The sequence below is a fragment of the Cydia pomonella genome, unplaced genomic scaffold (genome assembly GCF_033807575.1).
Source record: "Cydia pomonella isolate Wapato2018A unplaced genomic scaffold, ilCydPomo1 PGA_scaffold_49, whole genome shotgun sequence".
Taxonomy (NCBI): Eukaryota; Metazoa; Arthropoda; class Insecta; order Lepidoptera; family Tortricidae; genus Cydia; species Cydia pomonella.
Window position 1 is genome coordinate 38,354 of NW_026907882.1, and position 17,793 is coordinate 56,146.

Below are 17,793 nucleotides of genomic sequence, written 5' to 3' on the forward strand. Positions count from 1 at the left end.
ACTATCATAGGTGGAGGCCCCTGTCCTCGACAACTATGTAACAACGGTACCACAGTATCAGATATGATATTAATCATTTACTTGATATTCCAGTGAATATGTTAGAATAAAATATTTCATCAAAAAGAAATCTTGCTAGATATAACAACTGGACAAATACAACAATTACTCGTTTACATGTGATTTTAAGTACATTTACTTGGCCTACATAGTGACCTGTACATTATATTTATTGCTAAACATTAGAATGAACAATTACCTTCATTTTTAATCAGAATTACTGCAATTAGTAATGATTACACATTGACTTAATGTTGAATAGTTATCAATTATTACACATTCACTTAACGTTGAAGGAGTTATTAATGATTGATTACACAAACACTTAATGTTGAATAAGTTGTTAATGATTACACATCCACTTAACGTTGAATTTAAATCAAAAGAATTAATTGCAACAGTGTTACTATTAAATTTTCAGTAAAATCGAAATTAATCTCAGGCTTTAAATCCCTTTTTTTTGTGTTGTTAGATTTTATTTATTTATCGGTTCTTGACTTATCGCCGACATGGGTTCCTGACAGCTGTTACTATTTCCGTGTTTTCCTTTGTTAAATGTCTGTTTGTTCAAACACCACGATCTTCAATTATTTTATTCAAGTACAGGTTGGTTGCGATCAACGATACTTTCAGCATCATTCATAAAGCACACTAGTTTAGCGGGTGCAGCACATGACATATCTGTAAGGGCTTTTAAAGAAGTAAGAGTAGTCTTATTTTTTTTTTTCATTTTATGGCTAATTGGAGAGCATCAAGACCTTTCTTCCAACCATTAGACTCATAATTTCGGATTGCCTTGTCAAAACTGCCATCATTCGCTCCACTTGATCGTTGAATCGACTTACTCTAGGCGCTATGAAATATTGTTGAATGCCGTTCTCTTTACTGTACGTCTTAAATTCAGTTTCGAAACCAGTGTCCTAATGACTTATTATTTGATTAGGTATTCGAAACATGCATGTACATAGGTACCACAACATATTCATGTTTATCTTTGCACTTATTGTTTGGAATGGCGTTGATTTACCTACATTTGTACTTGTTTTGCTCCTGAAGATCCTTTACTGGTTTTCCATTTGACACAGTTATCCACAAGTTGCATGACAGTATTGGATATCGCGGCAAATAAATAAACTTGACATAATTTTACCAGTGTCTTCTCCCGTCCAAAATGCTTCTGGATCGTAAACAGGGTGTAGTAGCTATTTATTATACTCCTTTGGGTCATACCTTTGGAGTATATTTGAATATGAGCTGTATTCGTTCACTTCTTTAAAGTGGTTCTGACTTCTTTATTATTGCGGCTAAGTCATGCTCACGTTTCAGCACTATGACACTCCACAGTTATTAAACTCGCGACTGAAGAGTTCTGTGTGCTTCGTTGACGATAGTCTAGTGACGAGAATGACGAGAAGATTCGATACTGACTTTCCGGTTTTATCATTCTCATGTCCATGTATGCAGTGTATGCTAATACTCGTACGTGTTGACTGAACCATACTGAGCCATATCATGACAAATGAAACAAAAGTCATCAGCTAATCTGTTTTTTTTTGTCACTCTATAGGTGCTATGCAATATAATCAAAGAGACACTAAAGTCTTGGTATTCCGCTTTTAATTGCCGATATTCATTTACGTTAGTCAAATCTGTATTAATGAATTGTATAAAGTCTTAACTCGCCGTTACTAGTACTTAAGCAGTTCCCATTAACATAGTAATACTTTCAGTAATGTTGACATATAAACCGGTCCATCTCATCAGATCGGATCCAATTATAAGCTCACATAGCGTTTTGTGAGGTTCTGCTGCAAAAACTAATGAGTACGTTGATAACGCACACGACTATTGTACAGTGACTAAACAAAATGGGATCGCTTCCAAATGGCATTAAAAAGTAATCTTCTCGTTTTCGCGTAAAGTTTGGTCTAATGGTCTTCTTGCTAAGGAACGATCTGCTCCGCTGTCAGATTATGCATTGCATTTATTGATTATGCATACTATAAGATTATGATCATTGGCTTCAATATGCATTGAAATGTATACGACAGACTTAACTGTAATCTAAGCTATTTTGTCACCATCGTCCTTGAGTTTTTTGAAGCAAACCATTTCTGTGTGACCTAATTTCCCACAATAAGTACATTTTGATGGTTGCTTTTCTATGGGTTTCGTGCTCACTGTTGAGTCATCAATGGTTAACAGAGGCTTAGGTTCACTAAATTTACTATTGAAACAATTTGATTGCACATGGCCAACCTTGCCACATTTGAAACAAGACAGGAGCGATTCGTCTCGACTGTTGCGAAGCCTAGGCCGTTTGGCTGGTGGTTCAACACTCTTGGGTTCGCGGGTTTTTGTAGTTGACACAACAGAGATCAATTCAGGCACGGTTATGCATTTACTCGATATCAGGCGTAATCGCAGGTATTCATTATCAATACAACCTATAATTGCTTCGACAGCATCTTTTTCCCTATCACCGCTCATAATTCTCTTCCAAATAGTCCACGCCCGTGTAATAGATTCTGATGGATTTGACGCATCGAATTTGAAGTTACGTAATTTCACTATATCATTTGAATACCGTGCTTCAGGTTCAAACGTCTGCACTAAAGCATCTCGCATGTCGCTCCAAAGTGGGGATTTTACAAGCCACGTATCTCCGAGGGTCTTCGCTCGACCCTGTAATAGTCCCGCAATTTTAGTACAAATCTCGTAATCCGTTAGATTCCAATGTTGTTTAGCCCTATCTACGTGCTCGCACCAGTCTCTCACTGGAACTTCACCATCCGGGTTGAATGGCGCAATATAAATATCGCTTAGCCTTGGGCGTTGTGACGAAGTCACAGCTTTTGACAAAATGCCAGCTAACAGTTGATTATTTGTATTCATGTTTGTTTGATTTTGGTTTGTTAACCTATCTAATATATCCGCTAACGACGATAATATTCGACTGGATTCATTGTTAGAAGCGTTGCTCGCGGTAGAAGTTTGCACGTCGTTATTGTTTATCACGGTCGAAACTGGTACGTGGTTATTTATTGCAGCAAAAGACGACACGATATTCTCGCCATTTATAGCGCCAGGATTCGACACGTTATTGTAATTTGTTGCGATGGGAAATTGCACATTATTTTGCATGATCGCACCGGAAATCGGTATGTTATTTTGAATTGTATTAGCAGGTGTCGAGACGTTGCTATTGCTCGTTGAAATTATCAGGCGCTCATTGATTATTGCGGTAGGAATCGGCAAGTTATTTTGAATAGTTACAGCAGGCACCAAAACGTTATTTTCGTTATTATTGTTAGTCGATATCGTCAGGTTCTTGTTATTTATCGGGGCACAAATCGATAAGTCACGATGGTTTATGTCAGGGTATCGCTGAGTCGCGGACGCGTAAAGCAATCTTTTTCCACTTCCGATGTCGGATTTATAAGTTGATATTATAGGAGAAGCCGAGCCGTCATCATCTGGCTCGCTCTGGCTCTCCATGTTGTAGCTGAGTTAATTTTACAATTCACTATTTATTTATACAATTATCACGCAATTATTTAATCAAAATACATAAACACAAAATAGCACATAATCTGAGCGACAAAACAAAGTGATTCAGGTGTGATACAGCTCACCCTTAGGACGCGTGGACAGGCCGGCGGCTCCAGCGAAAGTAAATCTTCCTCCGTTCAAAAATAAGCCAACCGGTCTGGCAACGGTCACCTGATTCACGGAAAGGTTAAAAAAGTCGCCAATAGATGGCGCACAAACACAGGTAACAAGCTAAGCCGCTTGTCACCGTAAATCATCTACTATAATTTCACCGTCCGCCGCTAGATGGCGCAGAAAAGCATGACAGTAAGCAATCACAGATGGCGCTAATAGCAATTACGCCGACATACATTAGTTTTGTAGTTGATGAAACATTGCCAATCACATTCAATACATTGCGTGAGAAATGTATTAGTGCCCTAACTTTAAGGAAAGTGATAAAATATGTTCAAGACGGGTGGCCTAGGAAAGTGTCTGATTCAGATATCCGGCCCTATTTTTTATGTGGGAACCAACTTTCAGTTGAGAACGGATGTCTTATGCGAGGCCATAAAATAGTGATACCGACAAGATTACAGACAAAAGTATTAGCTGAACTTCATAAATCACATTTAGGTATCGTAAAGTGCAAAGCGGAAGCACGGAGTAGATTATGGTTTCCGGGCATAGATAAGGCAATTGAAAGTACTATTGGGAGTTGCCTAATTTGTTCGCAGCTCCGACCAACACCTCCCCGTGCGCCGTTGGCTGTATGGCCCTACCCTCCGCAGGTATTCTACAGAATACACATAGATATACTCGGACCGGTAAATAATAAGTCGTACTTAGTTGTCGTAGACGCCTATTCTAAATGGGTAGAAGTATATTTTTTGAATAATACAACTTCGAATGCAGTTATAGCTAAATTGTATGAGTTCATGTCAAGATTCGGTCTTATGCATACTTTGGTTAGTGATAACGGCACTTGTTTCTCGTCAAATGAGTTCGCGCGTTTTTGTGCGGAATGGGATTTCCCATATAACTTCTCCCGCTTATAACCCGGCCAGTAATGGGCAGTCGGAAAGCTTCGTAAAGGTGGTAAAAAAAGGTATACGAGCATCATTGCTAAGTAGTAGTGCAAAGGAAGTCGATCAAAACTTATTAAAATACCTATTCGACTATAGAAACTCGGTTCACTCCACTACGGGCGTTTCGCCTGCCCAGTTGGTATTCGGGCGGAAACTTCGTTCGCGCCTGGATTTACTTGTACCTAATGTACTTGCCGCCGCGCCGTCCTCACCGGACACTCTCACTGAGGTTGTAAATTATAAACAGTGTTTGCAGACTAAAGCATATGGTGGCACCAACAAGCAATGTTTTAAGCCAGGTGATAAAGTTCTGTTTAAAAAATATTTCAGTAACGGTAAATTTACATGGAATAGAGGTGTAGTAATGAAGAGATTGGGTAAAACTGTATATATTGTGAAAGACAGTGTAACTGCATTGCAATTTAAAAAACACAAAAATCAATTGATAGCTTTTAGAGGGACAGCGACAAACAACAATCTTAGTGGCACTAGAGACATTGATACTTCTATTGAATCGACATCGGGTGACGAGATTGACCTCTCTCCATCTGAATTATGCGGTGAGGAACCTGAAATAACTCGTCCAGTGTCAGCGGAGTCTTCACAGTCCCCCACTGTGGAGGGGAGTGGAACCACGCCGACATCTACTGCGACGACTTTACCAGACCTGCAGACATCGAAGGCATCACCGCCGGCCGCGTCAGCTGATGACGGGGGTCACGACGAGTTCTTCGAAGCACGAGAACAGAGCCACGACACAGAAGGTGTACAAGATGCAGAGACTCAACTCGAAGCCGTAAGTCCGAGTCGAACGGCTGGACAAATGTCGTTGCGTCCTATCCCTAGGGTCGATTATAAACCGTTCTTTTGTCTTATGTAATTTAGGTGGTAGTTTCTTAATTGTTTAATCAACGATGGATTGTAAAACTATTAGGGGGAGATGTTGTATATGTAATATATGTATACATGTAGCTATAGCGGGTTCGGTGCCTCGACCCCTACTTAAGGTAACACTTCGCATGAATATAACCAGTGTGATTTCAACCGCCGTTAGTTTCACTTGTCCCCTGTCACATACGGAACACTATTGTAAACTAATTCAGTATTTTAGTGAGACATCTAATATTAAAAAGCGGTGGTGGCCGAGTGGATATGACGTCCGACTTTCAATCCGGAGGTCGTGGGTTCAAATCCTGGCTTGTACCAATGAGTTTTTCGGAACTTATGTACGAAATATCATTTGATATTTACCACTAGCTTTTCGGTGAAGGAAAACATCGTGAGGAAACCTGCATGCATCTGCGAAGAAATTCAAAGGTGTATGTGAAGTCCCCAATCCGCATTGGGCTAGCGTGGGGACTATAGCCCGAGCCCTCTCGCGCATGAGAGGAGGCCTGTGCCCAGCAGTGGGACGTATATAGGCTGAATTATTATTATTATTATCTAATATTATGAAACAATTTGTAACTCAGAAGCAGACAAGTTAGTGTACAATATTATGTATGTACCTACAACTAATCAGATAGTGGAAAGAAGCAATTTTGTGTCATACAAGGCAACATTGTTTTTAGTTTGTTACTAACTGATGGGTAAGTGCCTATATTTAAATGGGTCATCACAAGACAGTGTACGGATTTTCTGAATTAAAATAATTTTAGATAATCTTACATATAGCAAACCTGTAATTGAGGTAACACAAACAAAAGAGGCACTATCACTTTATCTTAAATCACCACAAATAAAATTATTATCTTGACAGTCTGTCGCGAATCCACGCGATTCCTAATAAGCGTAAGTAACAAACAACCTTTATATGATTATTGTATGTTGGCAATCCTGGGTAGATAAAAATGGCGGGCGAGAACAAACTTGACATTCTAATTTACAGAGTTATGGAAGAACACATGATGAAGGATTTGAATAGAGATGTAGTAGAAGTTAATTAGTTTGAAGATTGTGTGAGTGCTGTAAGCCAGAGAGATAATGTGTTAAGCCAGAAGGATCCCCCTGGTGAGTGCTTATGATTATTATAATGAGCGAAATATGTTGTGAGGTTAAGTAAGAGTAAAATCATGGTGGCAAGGGAAGGTCTATTGGGGAAGGTGGTAGGACCTCCAGGGACCTGCGGGTCCCACATAAGACGATGAGAGTAGAGAAACCGTGATGGCAATGAGTCGGATCCATTAAGAGGGGATTCACCACTATGAGTGGCTCTCGATCTGACTCATGGTGCCATCTACGGCTCTCATCTATAGTACTTAGTAAGCTCATGAAAGCTATTAACCTCTCAGCGTAAGTCACTCAAGTTCTTGTCGCACATTTAGATATTAAGGTAAAATATAAACTATATCATATATACATCATATGACAATTTATTATCTAATTGAGTTTGATGTGGCGACAAATTGGTGGAGATGGCTGAGATAATTTGTTTTCCCATAAATCAGTAAAGTATATGAAATCATATCTAAATGATTTATCTAAGAACTCAGTTTTCAGCGACATTCATGAGTCCTAGTATAGGATATGCTTAGTATTTGCAGTTAAGAGCTTTTAGTAAGCATAGTTGAAGCAGTAACAAACATGCATCAATAAAGAATGCATGCAAAGTATTTGTAGTTAATAAGAACCTTGTATTAGGTACCGCTGAAGTATTAGCATTGATGAGTTCTCATTCATTAGAGGACATAATATAGAGCAAGAACCTTGTATTAGGTACCGCTGAAGTAGTAGCATTTATGAGTCCTTAAGAGCAAAGGGCACAAATTAAGAGCCTTGTATTAGGCACTGCTAAAGTATCTGCATATATGAGTCCTTAAGAGCAAAGGGCACAATATTAAGAGCCTTGTATTAGGCACTGCTAAAGTATCTGCATATATGAGTCCTTAAGAGCAAAGGGCACAATATTAAGAGCCTTGTAGTAGGCACTGCTAAAGTATCAGCATTTATGAGTCCTTAAGAGCAAAGGGCACAATATTAAGAGCCTTGTATTAGGCACTGCTAATGTATCAGCATTTATGAGTCCTTAAGAGCAAAGGGCACAATATTAAGAGCCTTGTATTAGGCACTGCTAAAGTATCAGCATTTATGAGTCCTTAAAGAGTAAAGGGCATAGTACTGACCAAGAACCTTGTAATAGGTACCGCTGAGGTAGTAGCATTAATGAGTCCCTGTATGGGACATAGCAAAGTAAGTGAACAAGAACCTTGTATCAGGTAATACTGAAGTTAATATTAGCAAAATTGCGTCCATTGCAGTGGACAATAAGAATAAACAAGAAATTAAATTAAAATGTCAAGATCTCTTGGGTTGAAACTTTACCAACAATAAGAGTGTTTGATAGCATTTATCGGTCAAAATAAAGGTTTCATATGGAAGAAATGAATATTGTTTCTCTCTCTCTCTCTCTCTCCTTCTACAGCTCTCTCTTCGAAGGATTGTATTTTGAATGTGTTATTATAAGATTTTTGAGCAAAGGTGTGTGTTATTAAGATGAGTTCAAGGTTCCTAGATATCAAATAAGAATAATAATACTAATAACCATAATATATTTGTTGTTGTACTTAGTTTAAGATTAATTCTAGTAAATTATCGATTATGCGATAGATAATCGATATGTGTTTTACTATAGTTAATATAACGCTAATCGACGATTCGTTCATGAGCAATCGATTTGGTAATCGATATGAAATCTTGCACTGGTAACACTGGAGATTTTGTTTTCATTGTGCAAACCGTAACTTTGTTAAACTAATTCCTGTTCCTCATTGGCTAAACCGAAAGCTGAATTTTCTTATTGGTTGATAGTGGGAGCTGCGTGTCATTGTAATGAGATATCATTTTAAGTATTTGAAAACCTACTTATTAAACTAAATTGTTTATTTTTGTTGGACTAGGAAAATAAAGTTTTTACCGCCATGCCGGCAGCGTTCCCAGTATCCCAGTAAGATTCGAACAAGTTTGCGTGTAAAGTGTATAAGATTCCAGGAAAGTAAGCTACGCATAGTGAAATACAGCGATATACTTAAGATAGCAGCCGGTATTTTGGTTATATTGATGATATCAATACTTTTATATAAAAGAAGCCTCGAGGTAAGCAACAATAAATGAATTGTATTGTAAACTCATTGGCTAGAGCTGTAATAGTACGGTCGCCAAATCTCAAAAGCCCTCTAGAAACACGATTTAATTGACTCGGCTCGGCCTTACCCACAACCGGTATCAATGTGTTCGGACAGTTCTCCTGATCACCGTACATGCGGTAGTAAAGCGGAAAAATGGTGGAGGGGATAGTAATGACGTCACAAAGATGGCGGCCGGACCTATTCTTTTTGGCGGTGTATCTCGAAAACCACTTAACCGATTTTAATCATCGAGGTGTCAAATAATAGCTTATATTATGGAGATTATTTCCTTTTCTACAAACATTTACGTGAAACCTATAGGAAAAAAAAATAATCACAAAAAACAGTTTTTTTATAAAATTATTTTTTTTTATTTTGTAAAAATCTCCGTAAATATTAGCATTTCGCAAATTTTGTTTAATATAAAACATATTGCTTCATTATCAAGGAATATAATGAGCCTTAAAACATACAGATCGAGTAATAAACAATGAAGCTACACTCATTTATTTGCGCATGGGTAACGATAACTGGCTTTTACCGGTCGAAACTGTGGTGACTGTTACGATACGTATTGAATGGAATTTATAGAGTATCGGTTTTAATTACTGAAATTATAATGACAATTATAAAAACCAGACACAATAATGTTACCTTACTTCGACGTTTAGTCTCTTTTTTCGTCTTAATCATAGGTAGGTACATATTTCTTTTTACTTAAAAATTTTATACAGGGTGAACTTTTAACCACCAGCATGGACTAATTAATCCACCAGTCATACTCTGCGCAGCGACTTTATAGGTCACTAGCTGTGCCCGCGGCTCCGCCCGCGTGGAATTCTGTCTGTATCAGTAACCGGCTCATTCATCTAATTTCTCTGCCTCTCCCCTGGAGGTGGAACTTGAAGTAAAGTTGACAAATGGATACGCTAGAGGACTGTAGTCCAGATAAAATATTTTACAATTAGGTACCACTTAATAAAACTACACTCCAAAAATCAATTGTTTTTTTTTTCAAATTCGCCCTTATTCAAATTTTTGACGTGATTTAAACGACATAGGGTAGTAAATGTATATCGGACAATACAGTTCCACTTTTGTATTTTTTTTACGTCCTTGACTGTACCTATCCAAATCATGTCCATGGAAAATATCATCCAAATCGGTGCTGCAGACCAATCAGTCTAAGCATGAAAAAGAAAGAAATATACACATAGAAATCCATACTTCCAAACACTTTCGAATTTAGGTGTAATACCTATTAGTTAGAAGTAGGATTAGAGGAAAGGAGAATAGACATCAAAAACTTGAGGCCGAGTATTTACATTTTGTTTACAGTTATGTTTATGTATCCACAACTAAATGTATACATATAATTATATCTACAGTTACATACTAATAAGTACGTATGTAATAGTAAATGTACATAACATTGACACTTTACAATATTTATTTGTACACCACATTGCGAGTCTCCCCGGCGGGCATCAGCACGAATAGCTCCGTGACGCTGGTAACGCGCGAGCAGGCCACGTAGAGCTGCCCGTGCGAGAAGCAGCCCGTGCGCAGGTCCACGCCGGCGGCGCGCAGCGTCTGCCTCTGCGATTTGTTGATGTTCATGGCGAAGCAGACGCTCACGGAGAACTGTAGGCGCTTGAAGTGGAACGGGAAATGGCTCAGGATGAGGGGGATGCGCGGGATGAACACGACTTCTGCGGCGCTGCACCCCTTCAGGATCTGTGCCTCAATGAGGTTTCGCTGCAGCTGCACTACTTTTAGCTGGGTTCCGTTGCATAAATTCGGAGGCGACAAATTCCGAAGAAGCATGATTGGAACTCCAACTTTCAGGGTTAATGTGTGTGCTGGGAGTCCTGAAGCACTCAATGAGCTAAGGAACTAAGGAACTCTACCGGGTATGTTGTGACATTGCCTTCATCCAAGACAGTGTTAATGGAATTATATACTGCATGTTAACCTTCGATTTCCGCCTGCTCATTTTTCTGCGTGAGCATGGACCGTTCCTCTATGGGCGTGAGTATGGATCTCTCACAAACCCAAGAATGGCTCAGGTCTCCGTACACGCTGCGAATGAGGTTTTCAACGGATGGAACGATCCTGCATAACGTCTCTGGTAGTTGTGGCTACGCCTAAAATCACGATCGTCGCTATATTTTCGTAACCTCAATGCGTTGCGAGACTTTCGTGAAAGGTTCGCTTTTTTTCGGGAAGGCATTTTCAGTTCTTAGTTCTTATGGCATTTTAACGCGTATAAAATGCGAGTCCCAAATGGTTTGACATTTACACCGCAAACATCACAGATTTTTTTTTTCATAGTGCCCACCTTCGTAGCGATTATTAAGTGCTTAAAAGAAGCGATACGTATGAATATGGATACGATAAAATTACGATTAGGTATAATTCATGACGGCGAAAATATTTTTTTCAATAATTATGCAGTTATACGCGTGTTGATGTGTGTGTTGATTTTGCCACTACTTAACTATGTAAGTTTTTAACCGACTTCAAGATTTCAAAAGGAGGAGGTTATCAAGTCGGTGTGTATTTTTTTTATGTTTGTTACTCCATAACTCCGTCATTTCAGAACCGATTTTGAAAATTATTTTTTTTGCTTGAATCTATATATATATATATATATATATATACAGATTGGTCCAGTTTTTACCAAAACTCAGTTACATAACACAATAAATATGAGGAATCGAGGGAACTCTTCAAATCTAAAAGGCATACATATAGTGATTTTTGTATTTTCATCAACAAATCAAGTATTTACATTTGAAGAAGTGACATTTTATGAAGTGGAACTGTTCATCATGAACAGAACGGAACTCTTCAACGATGCATAGTTCACGTTTGGCAATTTGTTCTCTTTGCATGTTTGTCAAACAGTTAGGTTTTCAAGGCACATTTTTATATTTCTATCCTATTTCGTTTTTTTTAATAATTATCTGGTGCTTTATTTCATGCATGGTGTAAAATAATTTATCTTAAATACAGTTGAATACCCTATTGCGGGTATCTTACCAGTCAACCATAGGGCAAATCTGAAATGTGTCAAGGTGGGTGCAGTGACAAAAAAAAAAACATGTTACCGCCTTTTCGACATAATTAGGCGTAGGAAGCTCTCTTTTTAATTTAATCAACAATAATCGTTCTTTCACCGGTCTCCCTCATTGAAGTCGGTTTTTTTTTAAATTATTAGTTTACTTGATTACTAAATGTTTACTCAGTGTGCAATGTATGGCAATTAATTTACTGTCGTTTAATTTCGTTGTATTATTACATCAACACAATTGAAATTGAATTGATATCGATATTGTACCCACCTTTTCTAACTTTAGAGTTAATTTGGCAAAATCCTTCCTCGGTGGCTTAATTTCAGCACCATATCTGTTAGTTTAGCAGGGTACTCGATACTCGTAGCACATATTTGTTGTAAAAGTGTGCACTTCCTTTCCTTCCTTAGTAGCGCCATAAGATTCAGGTGCAAACTTAACTCAATCAAGTGTAGTGGCTACCCCCCCTTCTAGGGGTTGAATTTTTATAGCCTATAACTTGGCCGGGGATTTTCTCGACAGATTAGTAAAGTTTGCATCAAAATCCGTTCAGCCGTTTTCACGTGATGCGAGGTCAAATAAACAGACAAACAGATAAACAGACAAACAGACAAAAATTCTAAAAACTGTTGGAACGTGTTCTGTTATCGATTCTTAGTATCCCCAGCCTACTTTTTTTCGAATATCTTCCATGTACAGACTTTCGACCCCCTTCAGCTTTATTATATGTATAGATACTGAACAACTTTTACTATTAGTAGTCCCCAAGCCGCTCCGAGGCCAGATTTAATTGACTCAGCTCGGCCTTACCCACAACCGGTATCAATGTGTTCGGGCGTTTCTCCTGATCACCGTACATGCGGTAGTAAAGCGGAAAAATGGTGGGAGGGGATAGTAATGACGTCACAAAGATGGCGTCCGGACCTATTCTTTTTGGCGGTGTATCTCGAAAACCACTTAACCGATTGTATTCATCGAGGTGTCAACTAATAGCTTATATTAGGGAGATTATTTCCTTTTTACAAACATTTACGTGAAACCTATAGGAAAATAATAATCACAAAAAACATTTTTTTTTATACATTGGGTTGGTAGGTTTGTCTTATGTTTTAAAGCAGTAAAATCTTTCAAGTCGAAACACAGTATAAATATACATTTTGTTGTCTAATCTAAAAGTATGATGTTCATTGTTTAAGACTGATTAGTGATTACTGAATTAAATAACATGCTATTTGTTATTTTTGTTTTATTTTTTAAATCAGGTATTAATTTATTCACTATGTATCACTATACAGGCAAAATGTGTATCATAGTTGGTCTGTAAGTACTTACTACTTGTGTCGAATATAGGTATAAGATGAAATTTTGACCACCAGCCATACTCTGCGCAGTGACTTTACAGGTCATACTGAACAACTTTTATTATGGGACCAATGCCGAATCACGCAAGAAAATTTGGATCTGGAATGACACCCACTGGCTGTGCCCTACCACACAAAGCGAGATGACATTCACAATGCCCATACCTCTCTTTTGGACGTAGTTTAAGGACGTACCCGGGTCCATGACGCATGCTCGCCACACCGCTGCTTAAAATAAGCTGACGCACCGTAAATTGAACTGCGTAAAAATCGCAAAAAATATTACACGGAGATCTTATGGCAGACACCGTACCGGTGACGTAAAAGACGCAACTGTTTTGCGAACAAAAAAGATTCGCGTGAAGCACGTCACTGCGATTCCGTACCGTCACCGTTTTTTAAACAGCGGTGTGGGGAGCATGCGTCAAAAACGGTACGCATACGACGCGTCACTGCGATTCCGTATCGTGACCGTTTTTTAAGCTGCGGTCTGGTCGCACCTTGTATTGTATTGTATTGTATTGTATTCGGGCGATTTTTCCGCAACTCGACGACTTGCGCCTATTTTGCGTGATATGTTGGGGGTGGGCTAGTCCTGCCAGCCCAGCTCCTCGAGGAATCCTATCAAACCTTTGATGTTGAGTAGGACCTCGGGGAGGTCTCTCGGAGATCCGAGATGTTTAGCCCTGTATGGAGTCACTCCGCTGCATTCCAGCACCACGTGAGAGGCTGTTTCTTCTGTCTCCATGCAACCTCGGCACAGGGGACTATCTGTGACACCTGTTGTGAAAAGATGTTTGTTAAATAGTCCATGACCTGTTATGACACTGGTTACCATACTCAGTCAGACCTTCCCTAGTTGCAGGAGCGCCCTTGTGAGTTTTCCGTTGATACCAGGCATGGCTTCTTTTGCCTGTCTGCATCCAGTCTGGTTCAGCCAGTGTTCTGTGTGTAGTTTCCCTGTACGTGCCAGCAGCATTGAGCGTACCTTGCTAAATGGTATCGGAAGAATCGGTTCCGGACCAATCGCCCCCGCATTCGATCCTTGCCTGGCAAGCTCGTCCGCAGCATCGTTACCTCGGGATCCACTGTGTCCCTTGATCCATTGTAGGGTGATCTTGTTATTATGACATACCTCCATTAGTCGTTCGTGGCATTCGTGTATAAGTTTGGATGTAACTATATGGCTATTTAGAGCCATTAAGACTGCTCTACTGTCGGAGAGTATGCGGATGGAGGATCCTACTACCTTCCTTGCAGTGATGGCAGCCGCCGCGTTTATGATGCCCATGCACTCAGCTTGGAATACCGAGTTATGGGCTCCTAGCGGAGTGGTGATCGACATGTTCAGGTCTTCTGAGAAGGTTCCAGAGCCCGATCCGCTGTCTGTTTTGGACCCATCAGTGAAGATTCTCAGCTCCCGGGGATTGAGTCCTTCATGATTGTCGTCCTCATATAACTGTATTTTGTACCTTTTATCGAAGATAGCTTGTTTGTGAATCCGGTCCGTGCCTGACCTAAGCACTGGAAATTCGTCATACACCTTTTCCAGGCATTTTGTGTGAAGAGCTCCTGTGATGTTAGACCATATCTTGAGGGTTCGCAACCTTACCGCTGAGAGACTGGCCTCTTGCTGTATGTGTAGGTGCAGCGGTGGAAGGTTTAGCATGACCTCCATGGCTGCAGTCGGGGTAGACCTCGTGCAGCCAGTGGTGGCCGCGCATGCGAGCCTTTGAAGTCTTTGTAGTTTGTCTCGTACGTTGCCTACTTGCCTAGGTTTGTTCTTGGCCACCAAACCAGAGCACCGTAACAGAGTAAGGGGCGGATTATCGTCTTATAGAGCCAGAGGGTAATTTTCGGGTTGAGTCCCCACCTCTTACCAATCATCCTTCTGCACTGCCAGAAGACAACTCCCGCCTTGTCTATCCGTTTGTTGATGTGGTTGTTCCAATTGAGTTTATTGTCGAGAGTTAGTTCTAAGTACTTAACTTCGTCGGACAGCTGTAGCTCAGTTTGGAAAAGTGTTGGTCTGGTAAAGTTGGTCGCACCTTTATATGGGACAGTCAAAATTTTTTTCGCGATTTCGGAATTGGTCCCATAGTAAAAGTTGTTAAGTATGACCTATAAAGTCGCTGCGCAGAGTATGACTGGTGGTTAAAAGTTCACCCTGTATAAAATTTTTAAGTAAAAAGAAATATGTACCTACCTATGATTAAGACGAAAAAAGAGACTAAACGTCGAAGTAAGGTAACATTATTGTGTCTGGTTTTTATAATTTTAATTATAATTTCAGTAATTAAAACCGATACTCTATAAATTCCATTCAATACGTATCATAACAGTCACCACAGTTTCGACCGGTAAAAGCCAGTTATCGTTACCCATGCGCAAATAAATGAGTGTAGCTTCATTGTTTATTACTCGATCTGTATGTTTTAAGGCTCATTATATTCCTTGATAATGAAGCAATATGTTTTATATCAAACAAAATTTGCGAAATGCTAATATTTACGGAGATTTTTACAAAATAAAAAATAATAATTTTATAAAAAAACTGTTTTTTGTGATTATTTTTTTTCCTATAGGTTTCACGTAAATGTTTGTAGAAAAGGAAATAATTTCCATAATATAAGCTATTATTTGACACCTCGATGACTAAAATCGGTTAAGTGGTTTTCGAGATACACCGCCAAAAAGAATAGGTCCGGCCGCCATCTTTGTGACGTCATTACTATCCCCTCCACCATTTTTCCGCTTTACTACCGCATGTACGGTGATCAGGAGAACTGTCCGAACACATTGATACTGGTTGTGGGTAAGGCCGAGCTGAGTCAATTAAATCTGGCCTCGGAGCGGCTTGGCGACCGTACTATAATGTAAATATGGAAAGGCCAATTACAAATTGATAGCTTTAGATAATTTCCATCATCGTTTGAGGAAACTTTATTTAATAATCTGTACAAACAAGTCACTTTCGGCCATTAGTGTAAAGTTATGAGTATATTACGAGTTAATATCGCCATTTTGTTTTGGGTTATTTGCAGGGAGCAAGTTTATGAATACTTGCTCATTGTAATTTCACAAAATGGAAAATTTCTTGCGAGATCGATTGGAACTAAGAATAAAAAGACTTGATGAAAACTTAGAGAGCGCAGAGGCGCTAATATTAAAGTGTAATTCCGGAACGGACGTCATGGTACAAGAAGTAATGAAATTACAATTAAGTATGAAACAATCTCTGAATAGTATCCAGTTGGACATTGACAAATATATTGTAACAAATAATGAAAATACAGATATTTTACGCTCTGCACTCGAGAAGCAGATGAAAGCAGAGGAGCTTCTTATAGAATTGGAATTAATTCTCAATATTCATTCTAATTCTCATAATAAAATCTCAACAAAAACTGTGAAACTTCCTAGAATTGAGCTGCTCAAATTTGATGGAGATATTCTGAAATGGACGGAGTTCTGGGACCGGTTCACGGCCAATGTACACTCCCAAAACTTAGACGATGTCGAAAAGTTGGCTTATCTGATAAGTTTACTGGAAAAGGAGGCCAAGGAGGCAGTCCAAGGCCTAACAATGACAAATGCTAACTACCAAGTAGCAATAGACACACTTAAGACCAGATATGGGAGTACTCAACAAGTAATTGATTCGCATTATGAAGCCCTAAATAGAACTAGTCGCTGCGAATATTGTTAAAGATTGTGTAATCTATGCCGTACATTAGGGGTAAAAAGATTTTGTATCTGTGGTTTCCTCTTTGTCGCTGCCCTCAGCCCAATGCGTTTGTAAGATTGTGTCGTCCCATTTATTTTAATTATTTTATGTTTTACTCAGCCTTTATAACTTTTACAAACCTCTTTTAATGTAATGTTTTCGATCATATAAAACTAGATATAGTTGTGTGTTAATTTACTACGATTAATACAGACTCATATCATAACTTGGTGTTGCTCATTCGTAATCTCGGTTAGTCCCTCGTCTGCTTCCCGTGTGCTCCTTATATTCCGAACAGGTTCAGGGCCTAGGCACAAAAGCTGCAGAAAAGCTAAAAGGCGTTGAGATATTCCCAGATTACCCGAGTTACGACAATGGCGCAACCAGGGACGAGCACATGCAACATAACCTCAATGTCCACCTTAGAGAAACTGAAAGGCTTGGACAATTGGATCAATTGGAAATTCGCTGTGAAGATCGTGCTTACTCTTGATGGTTTATGGGGCTGCGTCGATGGCACAGACACGGACACTACCAAAGATGGACGGGCTTTAGCAAAAATTTGCCTGTCATGTGAGCCACACCTTTACCAAATCGTGCGGAATGCGACGACCGCTAAGGATGCGTGGAAGTCATTATCCGATACTTTCGAAGACAAAGGACTGTACAGGCGAGTACTTTTATTACGCAAATTACATAGAGTAGAATACGGTCACTTTGCGGGCATGTCGGATTACATCGAAGGTGTCCTTAAGCTCGTCACGCAGCTAGCCGATATCGGGAAGGTTATCGACGATGCAGAGACAGCTGAAATCCTGCTGTCGG

At 39.3% G+C, this 17,793-nt stretch overlaps 2 protein-coding genes across 2 annotated transcripts; one reads left to right on the top strand and one right to left on the bottom strand.

Annotated features, from left to right (window-relative positions):
* Positions 1-2,124: 2,124 nt before the first annotated feature.
* LOC133534083 (uncharacterized) lies at positions 2,125-3,719 on the bottom strand. The gene has a single exon (XM_061873172.1). The coding sequence runs from the start codon at positions 3,556-3,558 to the stop codon at positions 2,125-2,127; it is 1,434 nt and encodes a 477-aa protein (XP_061729156.1). The 5' UTR covers positions 3,559-3,719.
* Positions 3,720-4,509: 790 nt separating this feature from the next.
* Positions 4,510-6,210, top strand: LOC133534080 (uncharacterized protein K02A2.6-like). The gene has a single exon (XM_061873169.1). The coding sequence runs from the start codon at positions 4,522-4,524 to the stop codon at positions 5,557-5,559; it is 1,038 nt and encodes a 345-aa protein (XP_061729153.1). The 5' UTR covers positions 4,510-4,521; the 3' UTR covers positions 5,560-6,210.
* The last annotated feature ends 11,583 nt before the right edge of the window (positions 6,211-17,793 follow it).

Coding starts and splice junctions, on each gene's coding strand:
- LOC133534083 (XM_061873172.1), bottom strand. CDS start 3,558: ATGGAGAGCCAGAGCGAGCCAGATGATGACGGCTCGGCTTCTCCTATA.
- LOC133534080 (XM_061873169.1), top strand. CDS start 4,522: ATGAGTTCATGTCAAGATTCGGTCTTATGCATACTTTGGTTAGTGATA.